A 24,881-nucleotide genomic window follows, 5' to 3' on the forward strand; every position below is an offset into this window, starting at 1 on the left:
AGTAGGACCCTGTTTCTCTCTGCTCAGCTGGAAGGCTAAAGGAGTCACATGTTTTAAGATGTCGAGTAAGAATGAATGAGCATGATATTCCAGTTGACTACATGGTCTGTTTTCATTGGCAAAATTCCAGCCTAAAAAAAAAAAAAGTCACATGGATACCCTTGTTCAACAAAGCCTCAATATTTCCAAGTCTGAAATCCCCCACTTTTTAACCAATGAAAAAAGCATGGAGAAAAGACTATATTTCAGACAATGCAGCATTGGGTTGTTGCATGGTTTGTGTTTTGTAGCGTTTTCTTAAAAAGACAGGAATAAAAAAAAAGAGGGATTACTACATGGTCAGCAGTAGCATTCAACATTTTATGGTCAACATCAAAGTAACCAAAGATCCCAACTAGGTTATCCCATAATCCTTTTTCTAAAGGAGTAATTAGGAATGCAGCCATAGTCACAAACATGCAATTGAAAAGCACGAGGGAAACCCATCAGTAGGAACTTTCAGGGTTTGAGAATCCAAAGACAAACCATTATGGCATCAAATCACAAGGGGGAATGCACAGTGCCTCTAAAAGGGGTATTATTCAGGGGAATCATCTGGTAACCTGCTGGACTACAGCAGCTTTGGATGACAATGTGTAACACCAGCACCCATGCAAGTCTGGAAGATAAATGCATGAAGTCATCCTGGGGAAAAAAAAATTAGATGAGAGAAAGACACTTAAGGCCCACAGACCTTGTAAATGAGGGCCAGTGAGGCATAAAACTGTTAATATATACTTAGACCAAAACAAAAGCTAAATTTAAGCTAATGCTCTATAAAAATTAAGCAACACTAATCACTCATGGCTCAACCCTATTACCAGTACCATTCTTTTCTGCAGAAAAGAATTCTTGATTTGGAAAATGACAAGGCAGCATCTACAGGAAACAGAGATCTTGTGTTACTATTGCAACACAAGACTGCAACCCCCCTTTGAACAGTCAGCTGATGCCAGCAGCCATTTTCCACTGTTGCCTTAATTTCTTCTTCCCTGTTCTCTCAAGTTGATGTCCATGGTGATTTAGTATTTCTGAATGTCAGACTTCACCACCTGATCATAAAATAAAGACTAAGTTTTTCCCCACATAAAAGAATAAAGCTTTCCCAGAGGACTTTGCATTACAGACTGACAGGAACAGCAGAAATAATCTGCAGTATTTTTGGTAATACAAAGACCTGTAGATTCTGATCTCACTTCACATATTCTTACATCGAAAATAATAAAATGTAGATATTATTACATATTTATATTTGCTGGTCATTGAAAAGGCCTTTGGAAGTACCACACAGAGAAGTCAAACATTCAGCTGAAGATCTGCACAGCGCAGAAGTCAGCACACATACACCACAACTCACAGATCTGCCTCAGTTACTCAAACTTCCACTTGCAAATCCCAGTTTGTATTTGGCATGTTCTTGCTAATAAATCACTTCGTGCAGTCTGTCAGCAGGTTTTCCTATTTTTCCACCCCCTCTCCACTTCAGCAAGCAGAATTAGCATTTGAAATACCATGCTAGATCAAATAGCCAGTGTACTTTGCTGAAGTATTGCATTACAATGAATAAAACTATCACCAAATTGCTTTTATGCCCAACAGGAGTACAAATTCTCTGAGAGAAGACAGTAAAATTTCAGGAAGAAAGATTTTACTTTCTTCCTTAGAAAGTAAATCACTATGGGCATCTGCATGGAATGGATGGATCTTGACATGTAAGTGCCACATATTCCAATGTCACAGCTACCTGTGACATTGGAAAATCATCCCGAATCCAGTCATGCAAGATTTCTCTCTTGCCTCTAAGTGAATGCCAGGAGTGATGTTCGGAACACCTCATCTAAGGCAGAATTTTGTCACTGGCTGCAGGAATAGGAAGCACATTTGATGTGCCACCAGGATATTCAACTGTAAAACAGCAGCGGGGCTCTTCTACCGCGGAGGGGCTGCGGAGAGAGGCCCGCAGCGACATTCCCCTTCCAGAGCCGCGCTACTCGCTCTCTGCTGGGCTGCGCTCAGACACCCAGAGACTCAGATCCACCCACTCAAGATGGTGGGATGACCTGGCACTGGAACCCAGCCGCTATCACCCCGCTCCTTTTCTGTACGAAATTCTGGCACAACCCTAAAGCATCCCACTGGGCGCCTTCTCAGGTTTTTCATTCAGGGGCCGCTTGGCTTTCCAGGTCTCCGCTCCCAGGAAAGCGGGGTGGGGAAGCGCATGGCCGCCTCCCGCGGGCTGTCCTGCCGGGACACGGCTCCCTGAAGGTCGGCTGCCCAGGCCCCGGCGACACCCGCTCCGCAGAGCCGGGGCCGCGCTTCCTCGGCGAGCGGCTCCGCGGGGAGCCCGCGTCCTTCCCGGGCAGGGTCCGAGCGCGGCGGCGAGCGGCGAGAGCCGACCGCCCCCCCCCCGCCCCCGCCGTCACCGCAGAGGAAGGCAAGCCGCGGGCGCAGCTCGGGAGCGGCGGAGGCAGCGGTGCGGGGCAGGGGGCGCGGGGCCCGAGCGTCTCACCTGGGCCGGCCCGGCGCGCCCGAATCCGCCCGAGTCCCTGCGGCGGCGGCAAAGGAGGCGCCGGATCAGCTGACGCCGGGCCCCGCGCGCATGCGCCGCGCCGCACACCGGAAGCGCCGGGCGCGAGCCGTGCCCGACTCCGGGCGGAGCTTCGCCCGCCCAGCCCGGGCCGCTTCCGCGCAGGGTGCACAGGGCGCAGCGGGGCGCGCTGATTGGTCACCTTGTGTCACGTGATAACATTCACGCCCCGCCCCCCGAGACGCGCGGGGGCCTCTCCGTCCTCCCCCGCCCCGCGGGCGCGCGTGCGCGGCGGGGGGCGCGCGGGAGGGGCGGGGGCGGGGCGGGCGGGTCATGGCGGGCGGGGCGGGGGCGCGCGCGCGGCGTGAGGTGAAGGGTCACGGGGCGGGGCGGGCGGAGGCCCATGTGGAGCGGGAGCGGGATCGGGATCAAGATCAAGACCGGGACCAGGAGCGGGATCAGGAGGAGACTGAGCTGCTCGCGCTGAGCACGGAGAGGCCGGAGCCACACCCGCACCGCCGGGCCCCGGACGCAGGCAGTGCGGACGGCGGGCAGGCCGCGGACGCGCCATGAAGGGGTGAGTGCGGGGCTCGGGCCGGGCCGGGCCCGCCCGGGAGGGGAGCTGGGCGCGGGGCGGGCCCGGGCGGCGCGGCGGGCGGGAGGCGGAGGGGGCCGAGCGGCGCCGCCGCCTCTGAGCTCGGGGGTGTTGCTGGGACAGGGCCCATGGCAGGGAGCCCCTCTGGGCGAGAAGAGGCGGCGGTGCCGCCGCTGGCGCTCTTTGGGCTGAGCGGGAGCTGCCCGCGGGGCTCCCGCGCCGTCACGACCGTGGCGCCGCCGGAGCGAGGATTCTCCGCAGCGAGCCCCGCGCTGGAGCGGGCGGGACGCGGCGGCTCCTCGTGCTCGGGGGATCCCGCCCTGCGGGGTCTGGCGAGCTGCACGGCGGGCGGGGATGCCGGCCGGGCTGCCGTCCCTGTCTGCTCCTCGTCTGGCGGTAGCGAAGAAGCGCCGCTCACTGTGTGCGAAAAAGCTGCCAGCCTCGGATGTGTGTGGTTTTGCAGTGCTATTGTGTGCAACATCCTCTTAGCAGTTTTGTTGGTTTTTTAAGTCTTTAATTGCTACGTGCAGGCTGTATGCGTGGATGGATGACAAATGAGCTGTGTTCTGTGTCATGTTTCTGTAGCACGCCCGCTGTTTTGGGCCTGGCATCGCTTCTCTCTGTCTCCTGAAAACTAGAGATTTCAAATCTGGTTGGCTGAAAACACTGATTTCCTTCTCAGTGGGGGCACTGAGGTGCCGTTTTTGTACAGGAGACTAGAGGCCTTTACACTCACAGTCGTGCTTTGGTGTCAGATGACCTGCCTGACCTTGTCCAGGTCACTTTGGGACAGGTTTTTCAATGTTGGCTAAACCACCTAATGTTTATTAATTTCAGCATCAGTTGTGCTCCACAAAACGTGCTTGTTCCAGTTCTGTGCCTCAGTTTCTTCACAGACACAGAGGAAGCTTTCCCCAGCTGATTCTCAAAAGAGCATTAAACCAGTCCCCTTGGAACTGGTGTTATGCAATGATGGGTATTATTATTCCAGTTTGGCAGCTTAAGGCAGGGTGAATGGAAGCTGAATCACCTAAGCTTTTACTAAGAAATGGTAAGGGGTTTAGCTTGTTAGCAATAAGGGTGAGGTCATACATGACTACTTGATAATACACTCTTAGCTGGCTCTTACAGCTTGTAAGCAGCTTCAGGCATCCTCAGGGGCTGGCAGGTGTCTGTAGAAAGAGGTTCAAGGATGATTGCAAATAAACAAGCTCTCAGCTGACACTAAGATAGGTGTGTTTGGGACATTGGACAACCCCTTATCCACCTGCACCACCCTACATAAAATGGGACACCTCCACTCAATCCCCAAGGACGGCGGGGTTTGCGGGAAGAGCGGCAGCACGGATCAGCCGGGGTGAGGTGGCAGGATCGTTGTTCCGCAGTGCTCCCAACAGAACTGGGATTCCTTTTATCCTTTGTTGACCGTCCTGCTGTTTGCTACAGCTTAGCCTTGCTTTGGTGGTGTGTCAGTCGTGGGACGGGGTTACTGGGACCTGGCTGTGTGAGTGGGAAAGCAGCCCAGGCGTGCCAGGCTGGTGCTGTGGGGATGGCTTGGCAGGGCACGGCCAGAGCTGTCTGCCGTGTTCAGTGCTCCCCGAGGAACTGAGCCTGGCTTTGCTTGCACTGATCGGGAGTTCTCATTTTGTGGGCTTTTTTACTTCTTGTAACTTTTTTTTTAGGCTAAAAGGCTATGGAGAAAAAACCTGCATACCACTCTTCTGCTTCCAGAGCACTGAACTTCATTTCTGTCACTTTACTTTTACTTACAGGCAGCTTTATTTCTGGTTCAACTTCAGAACTTACTGCTTTGGGTTCTGTACTTGGTATTTCTGCTCTTCTGATACTCTTTCATCTCTTTGAAGAGCAGCATATTCCTGTCTTGCCAAAACACTGTTAGCACCACACAGCAAGTTCTGGTGCAGAATAAATTCATATTCCTGTGCAGATTCTCATATTGAATCCAGGTGTTCTCTAAAAATTCAGATGGAGGCAAATATGCCAGCAGAGCTCAAATTGAAAAATAACCCCATTTAAATCCAATGAGACTCAAAGGACTAGAGAATAGTTCAAAAGGAGTGTATAAATTACATAGGGGTACTTGGGAACAAATCCAAATTGTTTTTTAAGTTACAAAGATCGGTGAAGATCCCTAAAGTACAAGTACTGTCAAAAGATGGGTCCAAAAATAGATCTAAAGCTTCAGCTCCCAGCATACAGAAACTGATAGGCTTGAAGAGATCTGGTCTGTCTTCAGTATTGAATCCAAAATTGTGGACAAGTCTGTCTGAACAAACTGACTCCATCTGACTGTTTTTTCTGCAATGTATGCACTGCATTGTAACCCACACCACAAAATGCAGAGATGATTTTGGAAGCGCTTAGAGCAGCTGATGTTTAATCAGCTGTCATTATGAAGACTCTACTTTGGCAGAAAAAGAATTAAAAAAGAAACTATCTGGTTCATTGGCATGAAATTTCAGATCTAAAAGACTGTGTAGTCAATGTATGTGTCCTGTAGGCTTCTTTCGTAGCTCTCTGAATTTGAAATAGCACATAGATGTGTGTTAATAATGCACAGCAGGTTGTAGTGTCTCTGTCACCAGGGTAGTTGAGGTTAGGGTGTTTCTATGACCTGCCTGGGCCCTCTGGTTTCAGAAATAGCAGAAGATTTTTGTGCTTTCTCAGCTGCTTACAATTTTCTGGATTTTCTCTTATTTGATTAGTTAAACACCATCTTCTCAAGTGGGAACTGCTATTAGCTTTCACCTGGTTTTGTGAGACTTGGCTTTATGTTCACTCTATCCTTCTGAATAATTTTAATAGAGTCTCATTATGTTTCCCTTTTTTTCTTAAATGTGACTTGAAAAACTGAGGTAATTCACTGTTCTGTTAGTGAACCTTGTGATTCTCTAGAGATTAATTTATGTTTTCATTTATTATATGTTAGTATTGTTATTTCTTGAATTTGAAAATCTGTTTTAGAACTGTGTTTGCATGAGGAAAAATACCAGTGGAAGAGACTTAGGTTCCACTGTCTGTAGTAATCTGGCTGTTTTTATAGAGCAGATGTAAATAATACTCCCTGCACTTTGCTGTTTTCATGGTGTTGATCCACTTGCTGCTCAGTGGTTTTGTGTTTTCATTGCAGTTGTTATGCTGCTGGTTTTCAGGAGAGAAAACTGAAAGTCTTGCATTGATTCTTGAGCATTTGCTGATTGCTTTTTGTGGCATTTCATGTCTTAAAGTAAGGGTGCATTTCTCACTTGTTTCAGTTCAGATGAAACCTATGAAAGTACAGCATCCAGCCTTTCCCTGATAGCCTTCCCTAAAACTCACATTCTACGAGGCTATTGCAGGACCTGTGTGCTCCATTGCGTGCATGTACCCGCTGTGTGACCAGGATTGTCACATACAAGGAGCCAGCAGGGCATGTTACAAGCAGGGCCCAGTGCCTGTGATCCTGTGCATGGGTTATTTTTCACATTGACCAAATGCCTCTCCACTTTTGATGAGAAACACCTGGGAGATTGTCATGCAGCAGCACATCTTGAGCCATGTGGTGGAAAACTGATTGAAACAGGGAGTAAGTACAGTGCTGTGTGTTAAACCAGCCTTAGAAAGAAGTGTGCACTAGCTACTTTTGGGTAAGACACTCCTAGGAGATTGCTTCTCAACTTTGTTGTGTTTGCAGCTAAGTCTCAGGTTTTGTAGTTCCTAAGGGTCCTCCTGACTTGCTGTGGAAGAATCCTACCGGCTACATCCTACACAACAGGTACCTGCTGCCTCAGAGAGCTTCCTAACCCTGAGACTTTGCAGCTTGTGCTGCTCTGGCTGCCTCTGTAGGACATCACAGCTGAGGAGTACTAAACATAACAGAAAAATATCTATATTGTGTCTGAAGTGTGGGGAGTCATTTTGGTAAGCTCTGATACCTCTGCTTGTTTTGCCTGGATTCAAGGAGCAAACCTTTCAAGGTCCTGAAGATGATCATGTTTCTGAGGAGAGCAGGGAGAGATTTTTCTCTCCTGAGTTAGTATGACAGAGTTTGTGCAGAGCTGCTGAATTGTTTCCGTTTGCTCGGCACAGTGCTAAGCTTAACATATATGGGAGGAAGTTCCAAGTTTATGAGAAAACTGCTGAATGGTCATATGCATTGGAGTCAGGACAAAAAAGGTAATTGAGCTTGAAAATCACTTTATTTTTAGGCTTTTTCTGAACCTAGAAATGTCCAAGTGTGAGCTAAAGTCTGCATTTATTTTCATGGGCAGTAAATTTAGACCTTGCCTATATGCAAGCTTACAAATGGCTTAACAGCTTCTAAATGAGTTTATAAAAAACTCAGTGCAGTTTATTATAGGCACTTTAACCTGATTTATAACTCTGACCACTTTGAGTTTAATTCCTTAACCAGATTAAGACATTCCACGAAGTAGGAAGGATGGGGAGGGTAGGAAGGTAGCAGAGGAGTTGTAGCCATTTTACTGAAGCACTTTGGAACCCAGTCTTGTGTTTTGAGTACTGTTTGACCATTTGGTTCTTTCTGTGTGTAGATGTAGCTTGGTAGTTTGGGACATTTTTATGAAAAATGTGGTAACATTAGTTAATCACCAAATGCCACAGACTCTGCTGCCATCTCCTGAGGACAAGAAATGATGCATCCTCCTTTGCCACACTAAATCTCTTTTAAAATGGGGAATAATGGGTGATGGTTGAGCCAGAAAAATACTTAAATCCAAGTGGAAGTCATTCAGAACTTGAAGAGCCTGCCCATTTGGCAAGCATTAGAAGTGTTCAGACCAATAATCTGAGAAGGCACTAGATATTTTTATCCAGAAGAGGAAAGAACATGAAAAGTTGGAGCTTTATATTTGTTTGGGAATTGATAAGAGAGAAGTGCAGTACTTCCTTGCATCATTCCTGCTCTAAGTGAGGCAGGCAATGCCAGGATTACTTTCTGCTCCTATCTGGAAAAGAGAAAGGGAAGAAGTGACCCATGTGGGAGTTGTTGTAAAGCAGCAGAAGTTTGTCAGGAGGGAGTTTGAGGCAGGGAAGCCAGGATAAGAGAGAGTCTGTGCGCAGAGGAGTACCTGGTTATTTGGAGACTCTTGGCCTTGAAGACCTGAGAGCAGCAAAGCACAGCACTGAAATGGGGTAACTGTGTATTTGTGTCAAAGCATATTGAATGAATTCATTATCACAAGGAAATTATACCTTAGGCTTTATTGAAAAGAGAGCCAAAACCATTTCCACAACATTGTCACCAGGCAACTAAGATTAAGATATTTGAATTTTCCTGGGGGCAGAGTATTTCTATCTTTAATTAATTGAAAATACTGTGCTTCATAGTAAGATCTTCATGCATTAAGTACTTCTTGAGCTCACTTGCCCTCTCTTCTCCCTGTTCCTTTCCAGGCTCTTTGTGATTTTTGGCCCTTAGCAGACTAGAATCTCTAACCCTGAAAAAATTCTGATTTCCACCATCTGAGCATTGTATTTATGTTCTCTTGAGAGAGCACCATCTATGGGATGAGACCCGGGCAGCAGCTGAAGGCTCATGAAAGTTTATTCTACATGGCACTTGGAGTTGTTGGCAAAGATAACAAATTAAGTTGAAAATTGCATTTAAAGGAGATTTGTTTTTTTGATCTTTGGCACAAATTTTTATTTGAGAACAATTCATTCTTAGTGAAAATCAGGAAAAGGATGGGAGGAGGGAAATGGTTGTTTTTAAGGTAGCCACATGAAACTGATAGCACATACAGTTAATTTTTCACTGTATGTTATTAATAGAATGTGTGATTTGAACACCTTGCAAAACCCAACTCTGGGACTGAAATCCAAAGTATAGGTAGGAAAGCCATAATGAACTCACTTTTTTCCCCCCACTATTCTAATGGACAAAGGCATTTGTAAAGAAATGCATTTTTGGTGACCTACAGAAATTGTTTGTGTGAAGCAGAAAAATTATTTTGTCCTGGTATGTCAATTAGGTAGTTTGTTACCTGTGTACATACAAGAAGTGCCCTCAAGATGTATTTATGTAAATAAGGTACTTTGTAAGCATCACTTCTATTTTGAATTTGAAGGTAAGCATCTGTTCTTACCTGATGATCATCAGGTACTTCATGAACACTAATTAGCAAAGGCTCATGATCTTCTGGGAGGCAAGTAAATTGTTAGATCTGGGGATACTGAGGGTGTGGAAAGGGGCAGTAATCTATAAGGTGTCTCAGGATATAGTTAGTGGAGGCACAAAATTAATTTTGAGGGAAGCTATTTCAAAATAGTGAAATATTTCTGTTTAGCGATCATAGATAAAAATCAATGTTCTCGTGAGCTTGCTTTAGAGCAGCAACGAAGAGTTGGGGTTTCTGGCAGCCCTTTATCTGCTTTATGATGGCAGAAAAGTTGTTTCCTCTTTCACCTGATATTGATGTAGCTGGGATAGGCTGAATAAATATTTTGGCCTTAACCTTGTGAGGTGCTCTAGAGCAGCAGAATTTTATGGACAACTAAGCAATGTATGTGTGTCTGCTTTTCTGTTCTAGACCAGCTACATTTATTTTTGCCATTTTAGAGTTTGAAAATTCTGTTAGCTGGGCATAGTGATTCATGCTCTTTGTATCCCTCTACAGAATAGGATAGCTTATAATTTTCTTGGGACAGTTTATTTTTCACTTGAAGATTTGAGACCTAGGTAGGACATGTTTCAGCTGGAAAAACTGTGAGGCTATTATAGCATAACTTTGCTTCTTGCATATGAAGACTGGCCAGTCTTTTGCATGTGGTCAGGTTTTCTAGGCTGAAGCAGAGTAAATTATACGATATCCAGATATAATGAAGAAACTTGGCTGTAATGTGCTGTGTATTTTTTTCCCCTTTTTTTAATGCTAAAGGGAGAGGCAGCAATGGTCTGATGTATGTCTTGGGGAATTGTGATGCATGAAGCGCGTTCACAGTGACATCCAGTAGTCTTGCAAGTCTTAAATGAAGTCTTCTGTTAATTCTGATTCTAAAATTGCTTTGTTTTCTTCTGTACATCATTGTGCTCTTCTGCAGGCCGGAACTGGGGGTAACGTCCAGCAGGGTATCAGGTGTCATGCGACACATGTTTTCAGTAGTAAGCAGGACTAAAGAAGATCAGGGGTCTCAGAGCAAATTGGTAACGCTTTTTGCATGCTAGGTTTGTACTTATCCTTCTGGTTTTCTGACAAGCAAAGCAGAGTAGATATGCAGCCCACAGATCTTTGAGATAATTGAAAACATACTGGTCTGCCCACAAGAACTAGACTAACTTGTGTGTGTGTGTAACAAGACAGCTCATCCATTAAAAAAATCCTAAGCAAAAACAAACCAAACCAAAAAACCCATAAAGTTCCCAACAACCCCAAAACACTAGAAGAGGTTCTTTTGGCCTTGGAGTAGAATCTAAGCAGAGCCTTCAGGTCTATAGCCTTCATAGTTCTGGTTTGGTTTGATTTTATGAGCGGATTATCCTGTCTAGACTCCTGCTTTGACTTGGATGCCAAAATAGAAGCAATAAAGCTAGCTGGCCGCTTAGCAGGTGACAAACCTTCTCTGAAGTCCTCTTAATTTGTTGGGGCCCATTTCTCAGTGCTGCCTCTCCTGACTTACTCCTCAGTAAGTTTTGCAAGTTTCAGATACAGCTCTGCTAAATTTAGCCTGCCAGATGCCTTCAATAAGCTCGAGCCCAGCTATCAGTTACAGGGAGATCTGTTTCAGTCAGGCACAGCCCTCTGGGGAGAGACTTGCACTATTTAAAGTTGAATGAGACTGAGATTCTTACAGCATTAAGAAACTCTAAATCCACTTTTTCTCCCTGATGTTGGTTCTAAAGTAGTGTTGGGCACTTGTTATTCCCAGGGAGTGAATTTGATTCCTGTTGAACTGTAGCTGGAAATTGGCTGCCTCTTGAGCTGTCATTCTGTATAGCAGTTCTCCTTTGGTATATGTTCAGCAGCAAAAGGCAGTCTGAACATAAGTAACACTAATGGCTCATGTAGCCTGTGTTATTTCCAGCAGTATCAATGTACGACATTGTAGGAAAAATAGACTGTTCAAATCACAGCACTGTAAGCTGCAGGCAGAGCAATCAACTGCAGCAGGACTAACTGGATTGCATTCGGTCCTACAAAACATGTGAGGCTTTTTCTAGGCAGTGCCTGGAGGATCTTAGGACACTGGTATGAAGAGCAGGAGTGTTAATGCCAATGTTCTGGGCATGCATCCAGTTTCAGGAAGTGGTGCCTGTCACCTCGCTATAGTCACACTTCTGTTCAGATTTGGTGGATCACTCTTCACTTCCGCTCTTACATCCCTGGGCAGTGTTGCTGTGCACTTTTAGCAGATAGCGGCCTATGCACCAGGAGCTGATTCCCTTTACTAGTGAATTCTCCAAGTGTTTTTGTCCCCAGTGACCAAGTCATGGAATGTAGCAGTCATGAAAAACACTGAATGTTTCTCATGAAAATGTAGTCCTAGGATATGTCAGGAAAATGCTTCCAGTAGTGACAAGAAAAACTTAGTGCCAATGGACAGGACAATAGTGTTTGGGCTGCTGTAATTGGTTTTGGTTAGCCATGTTTAAGGAAAATCAGCTTTAATCAGTAGGAATGTAAGGAAGAGCTACTTGTCAATAGTAGGAATTAAGAGCCAACCTTACAGGAAAAGGCCTGAGCTTGGCTTTGGTTAGAAGAAAGACATGAAGAGATGATTATAACTCTCTGAAAAGGCCTGAGCAATGGTACCCATCATCTCCAGGCAGCACAGAGGTACATTTGAATATGCTGGAATAACTAACTGAGAATAATAGTAGTGTGGGAGCAGCCTTGCAATGGAACATGTTTAAGTGGCTTCAGAAGGCTGGTATTTCATAAGGAAAGTGTGAATTTGTAGAACACTGTAGTAGTCAGAGACCTGATCTGCTAAGCCAGGAGTCCCTCATTCTTCTTAAAAACAATTAAAAACAATTGCTTGGAATGGGGTGACTGGCTTGTCCCAGAAGCTTTGACATCTGAGATGGATGATACAGTTGTTTATTGCATCTTCCATGGAGTGCCATTTGAGCTGTGGGGTGCCAGTAGTAAGTGTGGATCTTCTTAGGAATATTAGTGGCATCATAGAGTTGAATAATTTGTTATGGGAGGGCATGTCCCTTCTGGGCACATCAAGTTCTTTACACATCTTTACGTTGTCTCATATGCTAATTTGAGCTCATAATTTAATTTTTTTCTTTGCAACAGCAGTGAACAAGTCCTTCTGGTACACCTTCTATTCAGCTGGAATGCACAGGACTGGCCTAGTCAGACCTTAGCTGACACAGTAAACTTGCTTAAGTTACTGATGTGGCTGAGACTTCACTTGAAGAACCAGGTCTAGTTGTGAACTGCTGTTAAAAACAAACAAACAACAACAAAAAGGAGTCCACAAAGATACGTGCTTTACTTTGGTGAAAATAAGGGAGTGATAATTTTGAGTCCTTTATTACAGGTGCTTTGTCTTGGCTATTTGGAGTAGTTTTTCAAAGTACATGTTCTATGGATGATGAAGTGTAGCACAATATCTGTAGACTATGTTCACAGATGTACTGGATAATCTACATCCCTGTGCTCCTCTTGCACAGTATTTCAGTTTAAACTGGGGTGAGCTGGCACTTCTGCTCAAGAACCAATTAGCTCTGCCTATGGAAACTTTTTTTCTCTTCTTTATTCTGGCAGAGGACTTGTGTGATGAACACAGTCAGGGAACTGATGTGGGTTAAAACTAAACTTTCCCTTTTTTGTCCAGGTTAGTTTTAATTGGTGTTGGTTCACTACATTGATGCACAAACATTTGTGCCAGCAAGAGGATGGAAATGAGTGGCTCGGAGACAGCAAGAGTGCTGCTTTTGGCAGCAGTGCCAGCTTTCCCATGATTTTACACAAGGCCCCAGTGGCACTTTGGCCGCACTGTCCTCAGGCAAAAATGATGAATTCTCATAATGTGGGACTTCCTTTCCATGTTCCTACTTAATTTACGTATTAAATGGTTTTGTGCATAATAGATGTGCTGCTGATTTAATCAGCTAGTGCTATACGTTAAAGTAATTTATGGTTTGAGTATGTGCTATTTAAACAGATATGGTTGGGGTATTGATTTATGCTTCCTGCAGTGTTTCTCAAACCTCTTTCATATTATTCTCCCGGGTAAGATACTGTCCCTGGTGCAATTCTTGCTGGGACAAACCAGATAGTGACAGAGCGTAGGAGACAAGCAGCTGGAGATGGCAGGAGGCAGCAGGGAATGTGGCAAGTGGTGAGAGATAGAGGGGGGGAGTCCAGGGGCTTGAGGAAATGTGTCAGCAAGGGCCTTTTACCCATCTACTAACAGAGCTCGTTTCTCTGGCCTGATGCCAGCCTCAGAGGTGATGTCTTGGCTCAGCAGCTCCCAGCCTTAGTCTCTGCTTCTGCATTTATTTATTTATTTGTTCTCTGTCTAAAACCTTCTTGGTGACAATCCATTTTCTGGCCATGTTCCCTTTCTTGGCCATCTTGTCCTGGCTGCCTGTGGTAATATATTTTTGTCCTGTTGCACTGTTGTCATAAATATTTCATAGGGACTGTCTTCTAATGCCTGGTTTGTTTGATTAGTAACCAATTAATCTTTAAATAATATTAGAAAACACTACCTGATGATGGTCTGTGTCAGGGATTTTTGCCCAAAATGACATGTGGTGTATGACAACTTTGTTGTGGGTTTATCATGCTAGCATTGCTGATCTACTGAAGCTTGGAACTATTGATACTTTTTTGTATCACCAATGTTAATATTTTTATTTGGAGAAGTGGTCTCGGCTTTCAGTAACTGAGTATGAATGTGAGGTTTGTCTCCTCCCTTACTGACTTTCTGCACTGCAGTTCATCTGACCTAGCTGGGTAGTTGAGACTTGCTCCCTTTGGTTTCTACTCTCATGCAGACTGCAGCAAAGGGGACTCTTCAGGCTTCTTTTCTCTCCTAGTATAAGATTACTGAGGTGCCCTACTCCAGCAAAACCCTTTCATGGACACAAATACACCCAGGATCCCACATGCCACAGTTTTACTCCCGCCCTTTGGAAGAAAATGCGGCAGCATTGCTGGCTGGGATCAGAACTTGCCTTCTGTGAGCCTGAAGAAGCCCTGCTGTGCTAGGCTGAGCAGTTGTGCCAAGCTGGGCATAAAACAAGTGCTACGGTTTCTCCACCGTCTCATAACTTTGATTGCATGCTTGTTTACCCTGGGAGTACTTCTGTAGTGTGAGAACATCATCCTTATAAGCTCGGGACTTGCACTGTGTTGGAATATAATTCTCAAAGGGACTTGTGCAAATGGCCATACATGAAGAAAGCAATCTTGAGAGCAAGCAGTGTCTTTACTGCTATTTGGGCAGAAAACAATGTGGCTGCCCATATCTATTCAGTAAAACAGGGTTGATAAGAACCTAGAATTGTGTGCTTTTCTAATTCCATGTGCACTGGCTTTCTGTATATTCTGGTGCTCGTTTGGGAAAAGATTTTTATTATCTTGGTATTTTTATTTTTCATTCTTGTAATCATTGTTAAAACCGCTTGCCCTCGCCCAACGGTAACTAATCTTTCTTTTTAATTTTTTTTTTTCTTCTGTATGTATAGTCTTTCTGTCAGTTAGTCTTAGAAAAGAGAGAAGCTTGGTCTGTTTCTTCTCAGTATAATTCAGTGTATTTTAAGGTTGTGGTTCTGCTCTCAGCAGGAAGAAAGGTTTCAGTGATGATCAAAGTAGATGTCGATATCACCTTGAGAGGGGCACAGTTGCATATTAACAGGCTTAATATATTTGTTGCACACAATACTGTTGGTTTTCAGAGAAAGATGTCTAATAATGACTTTGTCTAAGCATAGGCTTTGTATTGAGAGGTGGTAAAATTGAGGCTGTCTTTGAAGCAGGATAAGGACTTAATTTCCTTGGTCTCTGTTCTAGCTTCCTGTTCCTCCCATATTTTCACTGGGGGTTTAAATTTTTTTTTTTTTGTGACGTTGATGATCAGAGGGGAAATGAGTGGCATAATGTTAAAGCTAATACTTCTGTAGAAATCCATGTTCTCCACCCAGTAAACCACATATATACTATGGTACATCAGTGTTTAGTGTGGCATGAGAAACTTCTGACTGTACAGAACTGACTGAAACTAGATTTGGGACTTAAATCAGCCACCAGCATAAGACTTGACTGCATGGGTTGGATGTGGCAGTTCAAATATGTATTGAGCTGACTGTTACGTGGGACAGTTCTCTAAGGATAAGCAAAGCAATTGATCTTGGGTGTCCTTAAAAATGTTGCAGTATGTCAGATGTTAAGCATGTTTTGATTTGTTCCAGTAGCCGGATCGAGCTGGGAGATGTGACGCCACACAACATTAAACAGCTGAAGAGGCTAAACCAGGTCATTTTTCCTGTCAGCTACAACGACAAGTTCTACAAGGATGTACTGGAGGTTGGCGAACTTGCCAAGCTAGGTACAAATGCTCTTGCCAGTAATTGTGGGCTGTGGTGGCAGAAGTGGTCATCATTGCTATCCATAATGGTTTTAAATAGCAGCTCCCTCTATTTAGTTGTTATACATCGTGAAAAATAACTGTTTGAGAACCTCAAAGAAGCCGCAGAGGGTCTGTGTTCTGACTAGATTACGTCCACTGGGAATAGGCATGTTTTCTGTTCCAGAAGAAAGCAGTTGTGCATTGCAGCTTACCTCCTGATGCCATTGCTGGTTGGTGTGAACAGTGATGAGCAACCACTGTGTCAAAACAGCACTAGTTACTTCATTCCAAGTGTGAATCCACAATGTATGTTATTTTATCTGGATAGGAGAATTAACGAGACGGGAGGGAGGGAGGAAGATACAGGGTGTAAATAAAAGAGCTGTATGTGTAGTTTGAGACTTGTTACTGATAAACCTTTGTTTCCCTCCCTGGCAGCCTATTTCAATGATATTGCAGTGGGAGCAGTGTGCTGTAGGGTGGATCACTCCCAGAACCAGAAGAGACTGTACATCATGACACTTGGATGCCTGGCACCCTACCGAAGGCTAGGAATAGGTAAAGAGGGGTCTTCTTTTGTATCTGAGGCATCAAAGAAACCAGGTTGCTGTCCAGCTTTTTAAATGCTCTTTCAGATCTTTAACCAAGTTAGTGCACTTTAGACTGCTGGTTTCTTTGGAAGGGACTTGGGGGAAAGAGTATGATTTATCATGTGTTCATTCTTCCCTGCCTTTCAGAAATGAACTTTTGTAGAAATTTATAATTCAGGATTTCAGATTACTTTAATCTTAATCATATTATCATACTGTGATGTAAATACTCTGCTTCTATGGATGTGAAAATTGTTGCAGAGAGAGATTAAATAATTTGTCAGAGATATGTAGCCAGTATGCAAGTCATATATAAGTAGAACGCAGCAGTCCTTCATTGGCTTCTCTCTTCTAAATCTCTTCTAAATGTAGGGGCTTTATATTTATTTTGTCTTTATCACTACTGACTATTGCTGCTCAGGGGTAGCACCTACTTTTTGTCTATATTGCATTTAGTTCTTTGCTCCACATTGCAAACCCATAGGACAGATTAATCAAGACCTATAGTAACCTGTTTGCCTTGACAAACTGGAATGAAAAGATAGCTTGATTTAAAATTATTTTACTAGGTCTTTAGTAGAAAAGCTTAGCAGTGCCCTCACAGCTTTATACAATATTTTGGCTGTATTTTGAGCTGAGTTTGAGACCTTGAGATTGGTATTAAAATAAGCTCATTTATACAAATGCTTCTGGTCTGTTGTGATTTTTTATTTCTTCTTCAAAGAAACAATTAATTAAGGTTTATGAGCAGTCAGAGACAGGATGAAATACTTACACATCATGTTTTATTTGCCTTTCCTAGTTTTCACACTTTATCGTTTTAGTCTACCTACAGTTAACCTGCGTCTCCTTGAGGAAGCATCTAGCTAAGTACAGACTAAATTGTCCCCTTCTAGTTTTCTTAAGTATCTCTTTATCTTTTGGCAGGAACTAAAATGTTGAATCATGTCTTAAACATCTGTGAAAAAGATGGCACTTTTGACAACATCTATCTGTAAGTAAATGAGTTACACTTGTGCATTTTTTGAGAGATGACAAAGGTAGATATGTGAGCAAAGGGATGGAGATCCAAGTGTGAGTTTAGTGTATATTTTTGTGGGGTCATGGAACATAGCAGGAAAGCCAGGGGTCATATTCTGGGTTTGTTGTGTAATGCTGAGAAAACCAAAAGCTGCTTGATTTAGAAAGGGTGCTGCAAATTTGCTGAATTTGAAAGTAGCTTAGTCACAAAATTATGTTCTAGAGCAAAATTACACTGTAAGACCAAAAAAAAATTTTTTTAAAGGATTTCATTTTTATCATACAAGGTCATCTTCAGAATGGAAAATACTGCAAGTCTTGAATACAGTTTTGATTCATTTGCTTTGTCTTTTATGACAGCACTCTGTGGTGCAGCACTCTGGAATATTAGAGATGTTTGCAAGCATTGAAAGTTTACTACATTCAGGAATAAGGCCCAACTGCTATTCCCATTCTTGCACACTGCCAGGTCAGCTCTTTGTGCAGCAACACAATAAACTAGATCAGTGCCCTGACCCAGCCGGGGAAGCTGTTTTCAGTTTTGTTTCTGGGTGTTGTTCTTTTGTTCTAGTGTGGTTTGGGGTTTTGGGGGTGGTTTTCTTGTGCTTTGTTTTGGTTATTTTTAAAATCAACTGCATGTCTGTGTAAGCACTTGGCATGATGCAGGCAAGAGAACAAGCACTGGGGTAGAGGGCAGTACCAGTAGTCCCCCTGGAAAGAGAGTCTGAAATCCATACGTACCAAAACTATGCTTTGCCTTTGCTGCTGGTTTCACACTTCTGCTTTTTGCTGTGCATTGGTGTCTGTGTGGTTACCAAGTGAGTTTGGTTTGATGGCAGTTTTTGGCCTGATCTCTTCTCTGAGCCAACTCCTCCTTGTCCATCACTGCCTTGCCATCACACCAGTGCAAGCTCGACGCACTGCTGGGGATAGCCCCACAGCAGGTACAGCTCGGATGGACTTGCACTGCTGCAGAACTGCACCCTGAAGACTTGCCAGGCCTGTGGAAGATGCTCTGTGAGGAGTGTTTCATACACTGATATCACTGTAAATGGAGTGACTTTCTCCTCAAAGTCAGTCCACTTCTTACCATGGAGGTGCGGACTCTTCCATGTCCTCTGCTTTTGTTGCTTTGTGCCATCTCTGTAAGAGGAATGTGTTTGAAAGAGGTGTCTGAGTAAAGTTGCCTTTGGCTTGTGTTCCTTCCTGCTCTCCTCGCTCAGGAGAAGTCGTAAAACTCTCTGAGATGCCTGCATACTGGAACAGGGGCTGTCCTTTTTACTTTTGCATCTTACTGTGTGCACAGTGAAGGAACTGTTTGCTGGTTCTAATACAAAAAAACCCCAAATCTTTCATAATCCTTCTTTATAGCTCCTAGACCAAGGATTCTGACATGACAATAAATAGCGCCCAAAACTGGGCTAAAGTTCTTTTAGTGACCCATTGATTTTATTACTATGTCTATTGCTTGTGCATTTTCTATTTGAACATATTATGCAGTTTAGCACCAAATTTGATATCACTGCCTAAATTTGTCATTACAATAAAGTTCCCTTTTAGCTTTTTGGTGCTTATTTGGCTTAACACTAAGATCTTTTGTTGTGTTCTGCTGTTGCTTCCACAGTTACTTTGGTTCTATGGTTATGCAGTGTGTTGTCATGACAAAGTGATTCATGAAGTTCTGCAGTGTCCACTGAATTTTTGAAGTGTTTAATGAATGCCTTTTATTGATATAAACATTTTTATTTCTTTTTTTTTTTTTTTTTACAAAACTTGTGCAAATAAATGTCCTAGTCACTTAGGATAAAGAGCTGATGGCTGTTTGTTTTGGAGGCCTTGAAACACACTAGCAAAATCTGTAAAACTCTAAGGGAAGTAAATACAAGGGAAAAGGACTTTGTAAATCCATAGGACTTCTTTGTATTACAGCTTTTTGTGAGGAGAGAGGAGTGGTTAAGGTAGAGCAAGGTGTTAAAATCGTATCAAGCACCATTGCCAGTTGTATGTTACAGTGTGTTGGGATCATCCCTGAGATAACTCCTCTGGTCATCTGCAAAGTGTTACTACAGGAGGTTAAAGTTGGCTTTACAGTGAAACTCTGTTACATATTTCCACTGAATATCTGCCATATTGCTTTAATCAGATGAAGAAAGATTGAAATTACTGAGGTAGTAACGCTTCAGAGTCTCTCTGCTATTTTGTGTTGCTTGAAAGAGTTTTATCAAGGGGAAACATTTACTATTGTTGACAGCCATGGGCCATCCAGGACCTGAGTGTTAGCCCAGAATTGAATTGGGAAGACCAGCATTTCCAGTCTTGGATTTACACTGCTGTTCCTGTCTTTGTCTATCTAGCTGCATTTCTTGTCTTTGACCATTCTGAGTATGGGGGCAGATTACTGACCCCCATCTCTCTATGTTCTGTCCCAGGCATGTCCAGATCAGCAATGAGTCTGCAATTGACTTCTACAGAAAGTTTGGCTTTGAGATCATTGAGACGAAGAAGAACTACTACAAGAGGATAGAGCCCGCAGATGCGCACGTGCTGCAGAAAAACCTCAAAGCCCCTTGTCTTGGCCAGAATGCAGATGTGCAAAAGAACGACAACTGAACAAAACCCCAGCGGACACTTTCTTGCACTTGCTTGTCGCCAAATAAGGAAAGAGAGGCCTCTTTTTTTTTTTTTTTGATTGGTTGGTTGGTTTTTTGTTTTGTTATAGTTTTTTTTTTTTTACTCCAGCCCTTCATCTTAATTTTTTTTTTCTTGACCTCTCTCCAACAAAATGTAATGCTTCTTCCAAGGATTGTCCAATCATGTTTGGGGTTGGGTTTTGGTTGGTTTTGGATTTTTTTTTTTTGAGCTCTCCTTTCTGGTGTTTTTTGGTTTTTTGAGGGCAGGGGGGCTGATTTTTTGGTTTTTGTTGGGGTGGGAAAAGGTGTGCAGATCTCTTTTAAGTTTGAGGTGTGGAGGGCTTGAGCAGGTTATCCTGATGACAAGTTTCCTTCAGAATTATTCTTTCAGTAAGCAGAATGTAAACCCAGTGGGGGGGAAAAGGCAAAGCAATATCTTGTCCTTTGACTCCTACATTATTGTGTTTTTTATAACCTACAGGGTACTTTACTCTCCCCCAACCTTTGAATGTTACTTCAGTACTTCCCGCTCTTCCTTTTAATTCCCCACCTCAAAAAGGTATATTTAGTTCTTCCCAATATTTTTGAGTATGGCTTTTTCTTCCATCTTTTGCTGAGAAGGGTGGGCTACTTTACCATACCTTTTCACTCTGTCTGGGCTGATCTTTTTGGATGCTTTTTTTAAATACTCCTCACCCAAGCTGGTGCTACACTTCTTAACTGACTGAGAGGAGGATTTAGAGTGGTCTTTGTTTTTTCTTGTTTTCATTTACCCAACTCCCAGCAGACTTTTGCCAGAGCAAGAGCTAGATCTGGCGTTGGCAAGAATAACCTTGTAAAAATATGAATCCTGAGGCAACACCCTTGCTTTTAAAATGGGTGAAATTCTGCAGGGCTCATTGAGAGTTAGTTTATCTGTGTTGTTGGGATGGAAAAAGTGACTGTGACCACCTTACCAGCTTTGATGACATAAGGCAAGCACCTGTCTCCAGATAACTTTTACAGCTACTGAATCTGTGGTGACAGATGTAAGGGTTGAGGAAACCAGGCAGCAAGGCTAAGAAGGCAGACATGAATCTGACCCTAATCACATAGCTTTGCAGGGTCTCCTGGATTTGCTTGGGATTGGCTTGACTTGCTGTGTTTATGAGCTCCTTTGGGAGGAGGTGGTGAAGAACTGCGTGGTTTTGCTCCTTTGAAGATTATTTTCCCCTTCCCCGTTGAGTAGTAATAATGCAGTTCTCCTCTGGTGAGAGGGTGTTGGTGGAGCACCGGAGAAAGCAGCATATATTAGAGCATTTTATGGGTTTGGAAAATAGGCTGGCTGGCTTCTTCCTAGTACTGTAACTTTGAGGCTACAGTAAACTGTACTAAGCTCTGCTTTGCATCCTTTCATGCTTTGTTTGCGTGAATACCAGTGCTCCTTTCTAGGCACTGTTGCCAGCAATTTTATGTATGCCAATATAAATACCAACTTGAGCTTGGACTCTTCCTCCAAGCATCTGGGAAAGTGCACTGAGCTGAGACAACACCAACCTGCCCCATCCCCCATGTAGATGCTGAACTGTATTCTTTTCCTGTTTGTTTTTTAAAAGTTTAGATCTGCATCTTGAATTCTTCCGCTCTGAAAGCCTCCAACCTGTAGTGTGCATTGCAGCATACATCTGGTTAGTAGGTGCTGTCCAGTCATTAGAGGGTGACTTGGAAACCAAGGATTCCAAAACGGGAATTGTGGTGAGGCAAGGGATGGCACCCTCGCTGCACGTTAGGTGGTCTTTGATACCCCAGGGATGACTATACCAGCTGCTACACAGTTACTCTTCTTTGACAGAGGTGCGTAGCATTTGTTGGAGTGCATCTTGACAGACCTGTGCTGGAAAACGGCTGCTTAATTTGCTGAGTTTGCACTAATGGAGTCTTGGAGATGGGCAGGTGGCCAACACCAACCCGTCTGCATGGCCCGAGCACCTGCGTTTGCAACACGTGGTGGCAGACTCTGGCTAGAAAGATGCAAACGGTTACCATGGCCAGAGGCAGCCTAGTTTGACAAAAGCTTATTTTCAGTACAGCTAGGACCTGCTCGCGGTGGTTATGTTGGCAGCCTGGCATCTTTCTAGAAGGGGATGTATCGAAGCACAGTTGGCTTGTCATATGCCAACATAGTTTCCCTGGCCATCTGTAGACCAAACCAAGAGAAGTATGTGGAGGGAGAGAGAGATAGTATTGTATTTGAGGGTGTTGGTGCAGCACAGCTGTAACTCAGACCATAGCTGCCTCTGGTGCCAAGCAAAGTGCTCTTCATTCTTCTAGAACTAAGTGGTAAGTGTTTGGGTTGGGTAGATGGGTGTGGGGATATGAACTCTTAGGATTTGCTGTTGTCGTAGGCTTCCACAAATCAGTGTGTTTCACAGACAGTTATTCTTCAGGTTTAAAAGTACAAGTCTGATGTCTGAACTTACTTGGATTAACCTTTGTTTCTGTCTCTTTTTGCTTTGGGCTGCCATCATTCTATGAATGTATCCATAAGAACAATTCTTAAAGCTCCTATTCCACAGCAGACCTGCCTCATTGTAACTTCTAACAAAATGTTTTGTAGGAGGTGGAAGAGAAAATAAATCTAAGACGTTCTTTTTCCCAGGCTATTAATCCTGGAAAACAGTTGTTGAATCTTGAATACAAGGTTTAATCTGAATCTTAAGAAAACTGTGTTCCCTGTACATGGATAAGGGCAAGTGAAGGTCAGTAGTTCTGGGTGACAAACAGTTGTATTTTATTAGTCTGCCAGTTGTGTTGAGTGAGGGAGGAGTGCTGTATCTTAGTGCTGTTACCTAGAGACACTGAAATTGTGTGAAGTATGGGCTTACTGCAGAGAACTTCAGTTACTTTGGTTGTTGCTGCAGGAGGACATCCTTCTAGCTTGAAATAACAGCTTGTCAGCTTGTGAACAACTAAATTTCTGCTAAGTTGGGAGTTTCAGTGGGGGAAAAAAAGCCACCAGCACCTCCTGCTCTGGATGAAGATCTAGCAAGAAAAAGTATGCGACTAACAGCTTTAGAGTGTAAATTGTGTATATACAAGTTATTCCTGAATCTCTGCAACTGGCTTTGTCACACATCGGTTGAAGTATGAAGATATTACCTACAAAAAGACTCCTACTTGAGGAAACCATGGTACAGGAGAAAAAGAATCATCCAGAAGAGAGATCCCTCATTTTTGGGAGGGGTAAGGGGGAAGAATGTATTTAGTGTATACAGAAACTGGCTGAGTTTACATGATGCAGCTAATGCTTAAACCTGCCAACTAAATATGACATACTGTTACAATTGAAACAAACTTACATGCTATTTAGTTAAATCTTGATGGTGCCCTGTGTCTAGTAAAAATTTGATCCTCCGAATTGTTTTATTCTCCCCCATGTTGTAATCCAGGGTCAGCTGCTATGCACAATGTCTGTGTTTTGTAAAGTGTTTGCTGACTTGGATGTTTCTTTTGAATCTGCAACTGCTTCCTGATTAATTTGGCTAAGACCACCCCTGGTCTCTTGAGTTAAGATTTAGTGAAAGGTATGCTGTATGCAGTTTACAGATGCATTCTCAATGTTACAAGTTAAGTTGCAGGGGGAGCAAATTCTTTACAATAAGATGGTCCATTTTTAATCTATATCATTGCCCTCGTTGTACATCAGGAGCATGTTTTTGTTTTTCTCAAACTCTTTAGAAATACCGTTCAGAATAAACGTGCACTATTTGAGTTATGTCATTTACAACTTGTCGTCTGCATTTTTTTGCTGTCCAGCTGTTTCCTTTGGAAATCAGATATAGACTATTCCTCAGATGTTTCATAAACTGTGTAACTCAGAAGATTTCTAACATGAACTGTGTGTTGGGCTGCTGGGATGAATGCCAAGGGTGTCTGACAACTGTGCAGAGTGAGGTCTGTTTGTTTGTTTTATCTGAAGTTATGAACCTTTCCTCAGAAGTCCTGTCTTGTGGGGTAGGAGGGAGGAGAGGAAGAACTGTTCTGGAATATTTTTGACTGATTAGTGAGCAGTTTGGAAACAAACAGACCAGGTGTCAAGAACTCTGGTTTGGACTTTATAGGTTAAAAAGTTTAAAGTATTCAAATTAGCTGCTAGTCGTTGCAAATCTTGACCACAGCCTTTGAAAAACTATGGTCCATATTTGTAAAAGTGACTGGTCTTAACATCCAGCACTGACTTTTCTCAGAAAGGTATTTAAGTAAAACTCATCTCTCTTCTTAACAATTCCTGTCTCTTCTGTTAAAGCCATTTTTTGTCTGTAATTTCAGTGTGCTCCACTTCTGCTTTGAAAGTGCCATTTATGAAGTGATGAAGTTGCACTCTGGCCCAGGTTCTGGAGGAAAATAAGAGTTTCCCTAAATATTCTATAGTGTGTTCTACTCACTTATTTAAGTTCCTCTGGAAACTGCTTTATTAACAGATGGAGTTGCTGCATTCATTAGAATAATGGTGCAAAGCAAAGCTCAGGCTCTGAAACTTGTCTAGTTTTGAGTGGCTGCTTCCAGCTGTCTTCCCCGACCTCTGCTGGAGGGCCTGGAAGGCACAGCTGGAAGTGAACTGCTACCAGAAGTGCAACCTTCATCACTCCAGCCTCACCAGCAGCTGCAGAGGCTGGAAAATCTCTGCTGTACTTAAACTGCTGCAGCTGTTCTCCAAACCATTCGGCTTTTTTTGGTTTGTGTTTCTTTCCTTCTCCTTCCTCATTCCAGTTTCGTCTTAGAACAACCTGTACAACACTAGACAACTGAGTTGTCCTTTACAGGGAAACTAGCAGGTACTCCTGCTCTTTTATGTTGTGCTTTCCAAAGCTGTGCTGGTTCTACAGGCACTCCCATTCCCCTCACTGCATTCAAAACTTGGGTATTTATGGTGTCTCTGTAATCACTCA

General features: G+C 43.5%; 2 protein-coding genes across 4 annotated transcripts in view; one reads left to right on the top strand and one right to left on the bottom strand.

The window, feature by feature from the left end:
* ATP6V1A (ATPase H+ transporting V1 subunit A) overlaps positions 1-2,659 on the bottom strand; it is a 31,821-nt gene extending 29,162 nt beyond the window's left edge. The window contains exon 1 of the mRNA XM_030944938.1: positions 2,549-2,659. The gene's annotated coding sequence lies outside the window, so the exon portion shown is untranslated. The remainder of the gene's footprint in view (positions 1-2,548) is intronic.
* A 284-nt stretch (positions 2,660-2,943) lies between these two features.
* NAA50 (N(alpha)-acetyltransferase 50, NatE catalytic subunit) lies at positions 2,944-23,707 on the top strand. 3 transcript variants are annotated; one of them, XM_030949971.1, is made up of 5 exons: positions 2,944-3,143; positions 15,556-15,692; positions 16,152-16,271; positions 17,231-17,297; positions 19,753-23,707. In XM_030949971.1, the coding sequence occupies exons 1-5, from the start codon at positions 3,136-3,138 to the stop codon at positions 19,931-19,933; spliced, it is 513 nt and encodes a 170-aa protein (XP_030805831.1). In that variant the 5' UTR covers positions 2,944-3,135; the 3' UTR covers positions 19,934-23,707. The 3 variants fall into 3 exon arrangements, with proteins under 3 accessions (XP_030805831.1, XP_030805840.1, XP_030805820.1); XM_030949980.1 differs by having other exon boundaries at positions 15,559-15,692; XM_030949960.1 differs by lacking the exon at positions 2,944-3,143 and having other exon boundaries at positions 15,521-15,692.
* Positions 23,708-24,881: the final 1,174 nt, after the last annotated feature.

The sequence above is a fragment of the Camarhynchus parvulus genome, chromosome 1 (genome assembly GCF_901933205.1).
Source record: "Camarhynchus parvulus chromosome 1, STF_HiC, whole genome shotgun sequence".
Taxonomy (NCBI): Eukaryota; Metazoa; Chordata; class Aves; order Passeriformes; family Thraupidae; genus Camarhynchus; species Camarhynchus parvulus.